This window comes from Nerophis lumbriciformis, linkage group LG08 (genome assembly GCF_033978685.3).
Source record: "Nerophis lumbriciformis linkage group LG08, RoL_Nlum_v2.1, whole genome shotgun sequence".
Taxonomy (NCBI): domain Eukaryota; kingdom Metazoa; phylum Chordata; class Actinopteri; order Syngnathiformes; family Syngnathidae; genus Nerophis; species Nerophis lumbriciformis.
The window spans coordinates 53272341-53284863 of NC_084555.2; the positions used below are offsets into that span (position 1 = coordinate 53272341).

At 40.0% G+C, this 12523-nt stretch overlaps 1 protein-coding gene across 1 annotated transcript in view; it reads left to right on the forward strand.

The window, feature by feature from the left end:
* Positions 1-12523, forward strand: part of crip2 (cysteine-rich protein 2) — a 119000-nt gene that overhangs the window by 60315 nt on the left and 46162 nt on the right. The window contains exon 2 of the mRNA XM_061969192.1: positions 9893-9987. Within this exon, the coding sequence (XP_061825176.1) occupies positions 9893-9987 (95 nt within the window). The remainder of the gene's footprint in view (positions 1-9892; positions 9988-12523) is intronic.

A 12523-nucleotide genomic window follows, 5' to 3' on the forward strand; every position in this document is an offset into this window, starting at 1 on the left:
TGGGTCAAATTACAGCTCAAAGAGGCGGTCGGTATAATAATAATAAAGAATTAAAGCTGCAAGCAGCGTTGGACGGGCCCGCGTATTTGGCAGGTGCTAGTACTAAGTGTCCCAATACTTTTGTCAAGTTGTAGTCCCAAGTGTCCCAATACTTTTGTCCAGTGTAAGTGTCCCAATACTTTTGTCCAGTTGCCCAATGCTTTTGTTCAGTTGTAGTAGTAAGTGTCCCAATACTTTTGTGCAGTGGTAGTCCAAAGTGTCCCAATACTTTTGTCTACTTTTAGTCCGAATTGTCCCAATACTTTTGTCTAGTGTACCTACCTTGTCTGCATTGTGTGGGCACGTTGGTGCTTCCTGCTTTTAAGCAGCCATCTTAAAAAAACAGCAGCGCAGCAGCATCAGCGCAGCGGTTCTTTGAAGGCTCATAAAATCAAAACCGGAGCAGTTAGAAAAATTATTTCGATAACTTTTATTTGGAAGGGTTCAATCTCTCTCCTGTGTTAGTTTGAAGCTGAAACGACAAACGCGCTCAGAGGAGATAATGTTTGAAGAGAAGTGACCGGTTTATAAAATAATTTTGTTTTGAAGGGGAAATTGCAAACTTCCTGTTGATTTTTGCTGAGGGTTGTCAATCTATGAAATGTAGGTCTAAGTGAGACCTACATAGAGGTTTTTGTTTCATGTTTCTCCAACTTTCCCAGTGGGAGTTACAGGCAGTTTTGTCATTTTTGTCTTCCGAGGAGCAGTTTTTTTCTGCGTTTTAAGAGCGCAATTTTGAGATTTGGGGTTAGGTTTTTTTATTAGATCGCAATTTTTGCCAGTCCTGATGTGTGTGTTCAGTTTGGTGAGTTTTGAAGCATGTTAAGAGGGTGAAAATACAGCTCAAAGAGGCAAAAGTTACTGTTTTTAGTACTTTTTTGTCTTGAAGGGGGAATTGCCAACTTCCTGTTGATTTTAGCCCGAGGATGTACTATTATGAAATATAGGTCTGAGTCAGACCTACATAGAGGTTTTTGTTTCATGTCTCTCCGACCTTCCTAGTGGGAGTTACAGGCAGTCTATTTTTTTTTTTTTTCCTAGGGGGCGCTAGAGCGTAATTTTAAGTTTTGGGGTTCGTTTTTTTTATTAAAAGGCAATTTTCGCAGGTCCTGATGTGTGGGTCAAATATGGTGAGTTTTGAAGCATGTTAAGTGGGTCAAATTACAGCTCAAAGAGGCGGTCGGTATAATAATAATAAAGAATTAAAGCTGCAAGCAGCGTTGGTCGGGCCCGCGTATTTGGCAGGTACTAGTACTAAGTGTCCCAATACTTTTGTCAAGTTGTAGTCCCAAGTGTCCCAATACTTTTGTCCAGTGTAAGTGTCCCAATACTTTTGTCCAGTTGCCCAATGCTTTTGTTCAGTGGTAGTAGTAAGTGTCCCAATACTTTTGTGCAGTGGTAGTCCAAAGTGTCCCAATACTTTTGTCTACTTTTAGTCCGAATTGTCCCAAGACTTTTGTCTAGTGTACCTACCTTGTCTGCATTGTGTGGGCACGTTGGTGCTTCCTACTTTTAAGCAGCCATCTTAAAAAAACAGCAGCGCAGCAGCATCAGCGCAGCGGTTCTTTGAAGGCTCATAAAATCAAAACCGGAGCAGTTAGAAAAATTATTTCGATAACTTTTATTTGGAAGGGTTCAATCTCTCTACTGTGTTATTTTGAAGCTGATACGCCAAACGCGCTCAGAGGAGATAATGTTTGAAGAGAAGTGACCGGTTTATTAAAAAAAAATGTTTTGAAGGGGAAATTGCAAACTTCCTGTTGATTTTTGCTGGGGGTTGTCAATATATTAAATGTAGGTCTAAGTGAGACCTACATAGAGGTTTTTGTTTCATGTCTCTCCGACCTTCCCAGTGGGAGTTACAGGCAGTTTTGTCATTTTTTTCTTCCGAGGAGCAGTTTTTTCTGCGTTTTAAGAGCGCAATTTTGAGATTTGGGGTTAGGTTTTTTTATTAGATCGCAATTTTTGCCAGTCCTGATGTGTGTGTTCAGTTTGGTGAGTTTTGAAGCATGTTAAGAGGGTGAAAATACAGCTCAAAGAGGCAAAAGTTACTGTTTTTAGTACTTTTTTGTCTTGAAGGGGGAATTACCAACTTCCTGTTGATTTTTGCCCGAGAATATACTATTATGAAATCTAGGTCTAAGTCAGACCTACATAGAGAATTTTGTTTCATGTCTTTCCGACCTTCCTAGTGGGAGTTACAGGCAGTCTAGTTTTTTTTTTTTCGTAGGGGGCGCTAGAGCACAATTTTGAGTTTTGAGGTTTGGTTTTTTTGATAACAAGTTTTGCCGTATATTACTGATGTGTGTGTAAAATTTGGTGAGTTTTGAAGTATGTTAAGGGGGTCAAATTACAGCGCAAAGTTGCGGAAGAATAATAATAATAATAAAACCTTAGAAATTCAATAGGTCCTTATGTCCCATCGGGAGTCCTTTTGCAATGGGCCATGCGGGCCCTAATAATAAAACCTTAGAAATTCAATAGGTCCTTATGTCCCATTGCATAAGGACTCCCTTCGGGAGTCCTTTTGCAATGGGCCATACGGGCCCTAATTAGGGATGGATACTGGATTCAGGACTTTTATGAATAGTAAGAAAAAATCTGTCAGTACTACCAATTCATGTAAATATATTCCGATACCTTGTTGTAGGGCTGGGCGATATATCGATACACTGGATATATCATGGGTTTGTCTCTGTGCGATATAGAAAATGACTGTATGGTGATATTGGAGTATACGTTCTCACGCAGTCGCTTTTAGCTGCGGGCATTACACTACAGGCTCTTCTCACTCTTTCTTGTCTCTCCTTCTCACAGAGACTTAAACAAGCGCACCTTCTTACATACGTCACATACGTATACGCCCTGGCGGAGCAGAGAGGTAGCAGCATGGGTGACGTTAGCTGTGGTGCGAGTGGTAATACGAGAGAAAGAAGGTGCGAATCTGGTAACAAATGAAGGAAGAATTAATTCCCAAGAAAACCAGCACGGGGGTCCATCGTCCGGCGGTGGTTTGGCTTCAAGTGGGAATATGTCGAACAGACAACCGTAATTTGTCAAGTGTGGGGCAAAAGCGTACAAAAAGTAGCATTACAGCTAATATGTAGCATCATTTGAAAAGTCACCTGCTAGAGAATGAAGAGTGCTTACTCCGCATGTCAACATCTCCGTTCGGTGCCACACCAACAAAATGCCGAGGCAACCATTTCCACATCAACACCGTATGGAAAAAAATAGTCCACGACATAAGGAGATAACGTCCGCAGGAACCTACCACATAGCGAAGGACGTACACAATTTTGATTTCCCATTATGCAGCTCATTTTTATTTGACACTTATTGAAATATCTTGTGTGACATCATGCACAAAAGTGCACTTTATTTGTTTTAAACTATTGTAGTGGCGTTCTGTACAAAAAATGCACTTTAATTTGGTGTTGTTTTGATATGTAATCTTAGTGACATCATGCACAAAAGTGCACTCATAGCTTGTTTTAAAATGTCTCTGACAATCTTGCACTTTCTGTTTTGGAAATGACATGAATGTTTGTGCCACTGCTTAATAACTCTTTAATAAATACACTTTTACTTGTGATGAAAGTTTAAAAGTAGCATATATTAATGCAGTATGAAGAAGAATGTTTTAATGTAGACACATAGAATCATCATACTGCTGTGATTATATGCATCAAGTGTTCATTCAAGGCTAAGGCAAAATATCCACATATATATCATGTATCGCGATATGGCCTAAAAATATCGAGATATTAAAAAAGGCCATATCGCCCAGACCCAGCACTGGCTCAAGCACTTGATGGGTAAACAGGCGTATTTGTAGCGGACTGCTTTAGCTAATGTTTACATTTTCCATGCCAACAAAGCAAGCATTCCGCTTTTGAAAATGTGCTAGCTCAGTGATCATTTACATTGGATATGCCATATACGTGCTACTGGTTAGCATTAGCGATTTTACATGGCGATTTCAACACCTTCAAATTTGTCAATGAAAAGTACAACTAAGATGCAGGTTACAACCAAACAGCTGGTCTGTATTAAGTACAATACTTACAGTATAAACACCTTGTAGGACTCGACAAGACATTCAACGTAATGGCAAAGACTACTTCCCGGCTACAGCAACGCACCTAGGACGAACTGAAATGAATGCACACTTGATACATAATGCATAAGGATACTCAGAAGTGTAAAAAAAGCAGCACATTTATTATTAGCTCATTGTCAAATTGTACGTAAACGTTTCTTTAGCATTGTATTATTAAAGTAATTAGGGCCCGCATGGCCCATTGCAAAAGGACTCCGAGTCCTTATGCAATGGGACATAAGGACCTATTGTTTTTCTAAGGTTTTATTATTATTATTCTTACGCAACTTTGCGCTGTAATTTGACCCCCTTAGCATGCTTCAAAACTCACCAAATTTTACACACACATTAGTAATAAACGGCAAAAAATGTTATCAAAAAACCAAACCCCAAAACTCAAAATTGCGCTCTAGCGCCCCCTAGGAAAAAAAAAACTAGACTGCCTGTAACTCCCACTAGGAAGATTGGAGAGACATGAAACAAAAACCTTTATGTAGGTCTGACTTAGACCTAGATTTCATAATAGTATATTCTTGGGCTAAAATCAACAGGAAGTTGGCTATTCCCCCTTCAAGACAAAAAAGTACTAAAAACAGTAACTTTTGCCTCTTTGAGCTGTAATTTGACCCCCTTAACACGCTTCAAAACTCACCAAACTGAGCGCACACATCAGGACTGGCAAAAATTGTGATCTAATAAAAAAAACCTAACCCCAAATTTAAAAATTGCGCTCTAGAGCAATTTTTGAATAAAACGGAGAAAAAAACTGCTCCTCGGATGAAAAAACTGACAAAACTGCCTGTAACTCCCACTGGGAAGGTCGGAGAGACATGAAACTAAAACCTCTATGTAGGTCTCACTTAGACTTACATTTCATAAATTGACAACCCCCAGCAAAAATAAACAGGAAGTTTGCTATTCCCCCTTCAAAACAAATTTTTTGTAAAAACCGGTCACCTTCCTTCAAAAACGAACTCCTCTGAGCGTGTTTGTCGTTTCGCCTTCAAACTAACACAGGAGAGAGATTGTGATTTTGATTACAATGTCAGAAGCGCTTTTTTTCTAACTGCTCCGGTTTTGATTTTATGACCCTTCAAAGACCCGCTGCGCTGATGCTGCTGCGCTGCTGTTTTTTTAAGATGGCTGCTTAAAAGCAGGAAGCACCAACGTGCCCACACAATGCAGACAAGGTAGGTACACTAGACAAAAGTCTTGGGACACTTCAGACTAAAAGTAGACAAAAGTATTGGAACACTTATGACTATCACTGGACAAAAGTATTGGGACAGTTAGGACTAGCACCTGCCAAATACGCGGGCCCGACCAATGCTGCTTGCAGCTTTAATTTACATGTATTACCAAATGAAAACGCAAGTACACACACACAAGTTTTGTTGTAGATGATGCTACATAATACAGAATAAATCACATGTTGGTGCGTCAGTTGAGGAAAATTAGTAAATTACATTAACATCCTGTCATTTGATTTTGATATTATTAATTTGATCTTCTCATTTAAAATGCCAATGAGAGCATTTTTAAAGTTAAAGTACCAATGATTGTCACACACACACACTAGGTGTGGCGAAATTATTCTCTGCATGTGACCCATCACCCTTGATCACCCCCTGGGAGGTGAAGGGGAGCAGTGAGCAGCAGCGGTGGCCGCGCCCGGGAATCATTTTTGGTGATTAATCCCCAATTTTAAAACTCTTAAATAAGAAAGTGTCAAAAAATTTCAAAGACAAAAACGTGTCGTACTGTATTCGGTAAAGACGATATTTAAGTATCCCACACTTCTCTTTTGTAAAGTAAATTTGTACTGAATTCGGTATCCATCCACACTCTTAGTGTTATGCTACCAGAGGTGGGTAGTAACGCGCTACATTTACTTGAGTAACTTTTGGGATAAATTGTACTTCTAAGAGTAGTTTTAATGCAACATACTTTTACTTTTACTTAAGTATATTTATAGAGAAGGAACGCTACTTTTACTCCGCTACTTTTATCTACATTCAGCTCGCTACTCGCTACTAATTTTTATCGATCTGTTAATGCACGCTTTGTTTGTTTTGGTCTGTCAGACAGACCTTCAAAGTGCCTGCCTTACTGGTGACGTTTCACTTCATTCCACCAATCAGATGCAGTCACTGGTGACGTTGGACCAATCAAACAGAGCCAGGTGGTCACATGACCTGACTTAAACAAGTTGAAAAACGTGTTCGGGTGTTACCATTTAGTGGTCAATTGTACGGAATGTGTACTGTACTTTGCAATCTACTAATAAAAGTTCCAATCAATCAATCAACCGTACATCCCGTCAAAAGCCTAAAGACTGACCGCACATGAGGACGTTCCTGTCTTCACAATAAAAGTGCCCCTCCATCGCGCCTGTGCTTTCAAAATAAGAGTCTCCGAAAGCCAGCGCAAACAAGCTAGCAAGCTACGGAATTTGCCGCCAATATATTTCTTGTAAAGTGTATAAAAACGAATATGGAAGCTGGACAAATAAGATGCCAAAAACCCACCACAAAGGAGGAACTTTTCTTCTCCTCCATTTGAAAATGTGGATGTTATCATCACAACTGTCTGATTACAATCAACGCAAGTCATCAGAATCAGCTAATACACCAACTTATATTCTTGTCTTCATGAAAGAAAGGAATCTATATGTTAAACATGCATGTTTATTCATTAAAACACCTTTAACATGTAAACAAAAACAGCAATATAAATACATATATATATATATATATATATATATACATACATATACATTGATATATACAGTATATCATTTATATGTATTAAACATATGTCTTATTGCAGTTAAGTCCTTAAATAAAATAGTGATCATACTAGAGTACTTGTCTTTTAGTAGTAAGCAGAGGTGGGTAGAGTAGCCAGAAATTGTACTCAAGTAAGAGTACTGTTACTTTAGAGATTTATTACTCAAGTAAAAGTAATGAGTAGTCACCCAAATATTTACTTGAGTAAAAGTAAAAAGTATGTTGTGAAAAAACTACTCAAGTACTGAGTAACTGATGAGTAACATACACACACACATATCATATATATATATATATATATATATATATATATATACATATATACATATATACACATACATTGATATATACTGTATATCATTTATATTTATTTATTTTGCCGTTTTTGTTTACATGTTAAAGGTGTTTTAATGAACATACATGCATGTTTAACACATATAGATTCCTTTCTTTCATGAAGACAAGAATATAAGTTGGTGTATTACCTGATTCTGATGACTTGCATTGATTGGAATCAGACAGTAGTGATGATAACGTCCACGTTTTCAAATGGAGGAGAAGAAAAGTTCCTCCTTTCTGTCTAATACCACATGAAAGTGGTGGGTTTTTGGCATCTTATTTGTCCAGCTTCCATATTCGTTTTTATACACTTTACAAGAAATACATTGGCGGCAAACTCCGTAGCTTGCTAGCTTGTTTGCGCTGGCTTTCGGAGACTCTTGTTTTGAAAGCGCAGGCGCGATGGAGCGGCACTTTTATTGTGAAGACAGGAACTGTGCAGTCAGTCTTTAGGCTTTTGACGGGATGTACGGTTGAAATAAAAAAGGGTCTTTTTTCCTTCACACTTTTGATCGATTGATTGAAACTTTTATTAGTAGATTGCACAGTACAGTACATATTCCGTACAATTGACCACTAAATGGTAACACCCCAATAAGTTTTTCAACTTGTTTAAGTCAGGTCATGTGACCACCTGGCTCTGTTTGATTGGTCCAACGTCACCAGTGACTGCATCTGATTGGTGGAACGGAGTGAACGTCACCAGTGACTGTATTTGTTGAAACGCAGGCACTATGAAGGTCTGTCTGACAGACCAAAACAAACAAAGCGTGCATTAACAGATCGATTAAAATTAGTAGCGAGTAGCGAGCTGAATGTAGATAAAAGTAGCGGAGTAAAAGTAGCGTTTCTTCTCTATAAATATACTCAAGTAAAAGTAAAAGTATGTTGCATTAAAACTACTCTTAGAAGTACAATTTATCCCAAAAGTTACTCAAGTAGATGTAACGGAGTAAATGTAGCGCGTTACTACCCACCTCTGGTTACTCAGTACTTGAGTAGTTTTTTCACAACATACTTTTTACTTTTACTCAAGTAAATATTTGGGTGACTACTCCTGACTTTTACTTGAGTAATAAATCTCTAAAGTAACAGTACTCTTACTTGAGTACAATTTCTGGCTACTCTACCCACCTCTGTATGTTACTATGAAAAAAATTAATAATAATAATTATTTAATAATATTTGTGCTTGTTTTCCTTTTTATTTGTACTAATATGCGTGCTGCTTTCTGTACAGCACTTTGGTCAACTCTTTATTTTAGGTGCACAATAAAAATATAAAAATTCAGCGACGAGTAAAAATCAATTCCAAACAAATTGGCAGAATGCGATTAAATTGCTTAACGAATGCTCTCTGTCATGTCTGTGTAATCATGTTTTGTGTTAAGTCATGTTTTTGTTTAGTTATAGGACTCTTTAGTTTCTGTCTTTTCACTCCCTTGTCTTGTTTCCATGATTACCCCATTAGTTTCACCTGTTCCACGTTTGGACTCATTGTGCACTCTTGTTTGTCACCATAGCAACCATTAGTTTTCACCTGTCACGTCACGCACCTGTTTCACGTTTTGAGTCACGCACCTGCTTTCACTAATCATGTCCATAGTATTTAAGTTCATTCATTTTCTGTTGTTCGTCCTGACGACCTCACAACACATTTATGCTCTGTTCATGCCTGATACTTCTTTTCATGTCAATTCCTCAAGCAACTACTTTTGTCCAAGCCAAGTAAGTTTTTGTTCCATATTTATAGTCTTTTTGGTTTCATAGTTTGTTCTCCGCCATTGTGCGTGTTTTTTGTTTGTACTTTTTTGCTATAGTCTTTTGGTTTTATAGTTTATTCTCCGCCACTGTGCGCGCTTTCATTTATTCCTTTTTTTGATAATAATAAATCATGTACCTTCATTCCCGTCTCGCACGAGCCAACTTTCCGTTGCATCCTGAAAAAGCACACACCCCGGACCAAGTCATGACACTCACCGCTAATGTCAGCAGTCCGGTGTCTTATCGGGACTTTGTCGTCGTCTTCCTCATATGGTTTGCCCAGAACAATCTGACAGGATATTCTTAGGCCAGCGCTGTTAGCAAGTTGCTGGTGAGATTTTTGAATGGGGTGGGGGTGTATAGGAAGCCGGTATCCGGTTATTTGTGTCCCACCGCGATAAGAGAAGTCCTTTCCTCCGTGGTCCAGACACTTCCTTGGAGCCCATTGTGTGCTATAGGCTTATTATTGGAAAGAGTATTAATAATAGGGCCCTTGGCATGTCTGGGAGGGCAGGACGGGTCATGGGGGATGGGGGGGGGGGTTACACAAAGGATCTGGGTTAGACATGGACTGGGGACTCCCCCACAACCCCCACTACTTTTCCAGCTGGACTGGCTGGGGCTCTCATCACTGTCCGAGTGTCCCATGATGACATCATCGCAGCATCCTGTCTCGTACACAAGCATTCCCAGTACTCGCAGTAATGACAGGATTTTTTTACCACATCATTCTTTTGCACTGTGAAGCCATAAAGGCCGTCACATGACACCCCCCCCCTTCTCTCGGAATAAAGCCCCTTGTTGTGTTGATGCATTTGTGGTCCTAACGCGACAACCCTTTGTGTCTCGTTCCTGTGCAGCTGAGAAAGTGTCATCGCTGGGCAAGGACTGGCACAAGTTGTGTCTCAAGTGCGACCGCTGCAACAAGCTTCTCAACGCCGGCGGACACGCTGAGGTCAGTATCACGCCACCTCGAAGTGGTCCTCATCACCGCCATTAAACCACGGTAAAACTCACGACAGTTAGTGCTAATCACTCTAAAACCATGAGTGGTAAACACAATTTAAAAAAAAAACTCCAGGTTTACTTATAAAGCACATTTAAAAGCTGCTCCTAAGTGCTGTATGTTAGGTACAATTACAAAGATAAACCATAAATTAATCTATAATAATTATGGTGTGTTTTGGTTTTTGTTACGCCCTTAAAAGTGTTAATACTAGGGTTGCAAAGGGGTGGAAAGTTTCCGGTAAATTTCCGGAAATTTACCACGGGAAGTTAAGCTCGGGAAGTTTGGAAATTTTGACCATTTTTTGATTCAATCAATCAATCAATCAATGTTTATTTATATAGCCCTAAATCACAAGTGTCTCAAAGGGCTGCACAAGCCACAACGACATCCTCGGTACAAAGCCCACATAAGGGCAAGGAAAAACTCACCCCAGTGGGACGTCGATGTGAATGACTATGAGAAACCTTGGAGAGGACCGTATATGTGGGTAACCCCCCCCCCCTCTAGGGGAGACCGAAAGCAATGGATGTCGAGTGGGTCTGACATAATATTGTGAGAGTCCAGTCCATAGTGGATCCAACATAATAGTAAGAGTCCAGTCCATAGTGGGGCCAGCAGAACACCATCCCGAGCGGAGACGGGTCAGCAGCGCAGAGATGTTCCCAGCCGATGCACAGGCGAGCGGTCCACCCCGGGTCCCGACTCTGGACAGCCAGCACTTCATCCATGGCCACCGGACCTGTGCCCCCCCCCTCCACAAGGAAAAGGGGAGCAGAGGAGAAAAGAAAAGAAACGGCAGATCAACTGGTCTAACAGGGGGGCTATTTAAAGGCTAGAGTATACAAATGAGTTTTAAGATGGGACTTAAATGCTTCTACTGAGGTAGCATCTCTAATTGTTACCGGGAGGGCATTCCATAGTACTGGAGCCCCAATAGAAAACGCTCTATAGCCCGCAGACTTTTTTTGGGCTCTGGGAATCACTAATAAGCCGGAGTTCTTTGAACGCAGATTTCTTGCCGGGACATATGGTACAATGCAATCGACAAGATAGGACGGAGCTAGACCGTGTAGTATTTTATACGTAAGTAGTAAAACCTCAAAGTCACATCTTAAGTGCACAGGAAGTCAGTGCAGGTGAGCCAGTATAGGCGTAATATGATCAAACTTTCTTGTTCTTGTCAAAAGTCTAGCAGCCGCATTTTGTACCAATTGTAGTCTTTTAATGCTAGACATAGGGAGACCCGAAAATAATACGTTACAGTAGTTGAGACGAGACGTAACGAATGCATGAATAATGATCTCAGCGTCGCTAGTGGATAAAATAGAACAAATTTTAGCGATATTACGGAGATGAAAGAAGGCCGTTTTAGTAATACTCTTAATGTGTGATTCAAAGGAGAGAGTTGGGTGGAAGATAATACCCAGATTCTTTACTGATTCGCCTTGTGTAATTGTTTGGTTGTCAAATGTTAAGGTGGTATTATTAAATAAATGTCGGTGTTTAGCAGGACCGATAATCAGCATTTCCGTTTTCTTGGCGTTGAGTTGCAAGAAGTTAGCGGACATCCATTGTTTAATTTCATTAAGACACGCCTCCAGCTGACTACAATCCGGCGTGTTGGTCAGCTTTAGGGGCATGTAGAGTTGGGTGCAGGGCCAAGAACTGAACCCTGAGGAACTCCGCACGTTACCTTAACATAGTCCGAGGTCACATTATTATGGGAGACGCATTGCATCCTGTCAGTAAGATAAGAGTTAAACCACGACAAAGCTAAGTCTGACATACCAATACGTGTTTTGATACGCTCTAATAAAATATTATGATCGACGGTATCGAAAGCAGCGCTAAGATCAAGAAGCAGCAACATAGATGACGCATCAGAATCCATCGTTAGCAGTAGATCATTAGTCATTTTTGCGAGGGCTGTCTCCGTAGAGTGATTTGCCCTGAAACCGGATTGAAAAGGTTCACAGAGATTGTTAGACACTAAGTGTTCATTTAGCTGCTGTGCGACAATTTTTTCGAGGATTTTCGAAATAAAGGGAAGGTGGGACACCGGTCGGTAGTTTACCATGAGGTCAGGATCAAGGTTAGGTCTTTTGAGCAGAGGATGAATAACCGCTTTCTTGAATGCTAGGGGAACAGTGCCAGAGGAAAGTGATAAGTTTATAATATTTAGCACTGATGGACCTAATAATACAAAAAGCTCCTTGATAAGTTTCCCAGGAAGTGGGTCAAGTAAACATGTTTGTTTTATCCCACTTACACGCCGTAATAGTTCCTCTAATGTTATTTCATCAAAAAGAGAGAGACTATTTTGTATTGCAGTATCCGTCGTAGATACAGTTGTATCTGTGTTAATAGAACCCAGTTGTAGCTGGGATGCGTTGTCTTTAATCTCCTTTCTAATGAGTTCAATTTTCTTATTAAAGAAATTCATAAAGTCATCTGCCGAGTGGGTGGAGCTATTGGAAGGAGT